Source organism: Phalaenopsis equestris, unplaced genomic scaffold (genome assembly GCF_001263595.1).
Source record: "Phalaenopsis equestris unplaced genomic scaffold, ASM126359v1 Scaffold000347, whole genome shotgun sequence".
NCBI lineage: Eukaryota > Viridiplantae > Streptophyta > Magnoliopsida > Asparagales > Orchidaceae > Phalaenopsis > Phalaenopsis equestris.
This window is the reverse complement of record NW_018164789.1, coordinates 2,232,373-2,233,815: the sequence shown is the minus strand read 5'-3', so window position 1 is coordinate 2,233,815 and position 1,443 is coordinate 2,232,373. Positions and strand designations below refer to the sequence as shown.

At 32.3% G+C, this 1,443-nt stretch overlaps 1 protein-coding gene across 1 annotated transcript in view; it reads left to right on the top strand.

Annotated features, from left to right (window-relative positions):
- LOC110025981 overlaps positions 1–1,443 on the top strand; it is a 25,539-nt gene that overhangs the window by 12,525 nt on the left and 11,571 nt on the right. The window contains exon 3 of the mRNA XM_020726696.1: positions 1,115–1,390. Within this exon, the coding sequence (XP_020582355.1) occupies positions 1,115–1,390 (276 nt within the window). The remainder of the gene's footprint in view (positions 1–1,114; positions 1,391–1,443) is intronic.

Here is a 1,443-nt window from a genome sequence, read left to right as displayed (position 1 = left end):
TGTTCATCATGATTAATAATATTTGTTAAATTTAAAAATTATATGGAATGATAGATATGAAAATAAAAACTCAGTCACCTCATCTGAGCCGTGAAGTCATTAGTCATTAGTCATTTGCACTAAATGTTTGGTTGATTGAGGAGTCGTCGCATATCTTTCTTAGTCAATATAAATAATAGAAATGCATTAACTTAAGACCACCCAAACTTTCAAAGTACCTCTAAAGACCTGTAAAGACCAAATATTCATCATTCATTAAAACATTCTAAAATATATGCACTAACACCCTTCAAATGCAGCAAAATGTGAAATTCGATTATACTGGTGCTTTAAGAAATGTGCACACTGTTTGAGAATGTTGTGCGGTTAGGCCTAGAATAAATCAAATTAACCTCATGTGCTCTGATCTGCATGCTAAATGCTCAAATCATGATTATAGGTGGAGCAAATTATGACTTTAAAGCAGAAAATCTTAATTAATGTTTGAGTTATTGGTGATCTATTGCATTGCATGCATTGGATGATTCTAATTGGTGACAGTTATTTATTAACAAAACTAGTATTTTAAAATGGTAAATTATTCAATGCTTGATCATTGGTAATTTTTTCATTTTTGATGAATAAATAAATTATCATAGAAATTGATGAAATTTGATTCTCGTATAAATTTTATATTGTTAATCATTATTAATAACATATCTTAAAAATTATATGGAATGATTAATATATAAGAAGCAAAAAAAAAGGACAATTTTTTTTTCTCATAAAACATTATAGAAAGGAATGTAGATCTCCATCATTTCATTCTGAAACGGTCAAGAAAAAAAACTTAACATGACATATCGTGACTCCAAAAATGCATTAATTATGTGATTGAGTGGAATTCCACTAGTTTTGTGATTAACAGTGTTTCAAGTACTATGTATGCAGTTATCCCTTCTGTTTATAAATTCAAAAAGGCAGAGGTGGCGATGTAGCTCTCTTTCTCTTGTTAGATTCATAGTTTCTTGGCATATAAATACATATCACTGATATTCAATGGTGGAAGTTATTGGTGTCATCAGACTCTTAATTATTCTCTTCTGTATTTGTTTATCTTCCAAACAATTGTTAGCAATTGGAAGAAATAATACAGACTATGAATCACTCGTTGAGTTCAAGAATCAGTTTCTAAAGCAAAGCAAAGTGGATCCTCCGACCATTTTCGCAAGGTCATGGAATGCCACCAACAACTTTTGCTTATGGGAAGGGGTCTCGTGCAGCTTCAAGCACCATGACAGAGTCACAGCCTTGGATCATTGTTCTGTCGGGTTGGTCGGTCCTATTCCTCCTTCCATATTCAATCTCACCTTTCTAAGAAGGCTTGATCTCAGCATCAACATGCTCTATGGTGAGATCACTCCAATTATGGCTTGCTTACCACGACTACAACATCTTAACTTG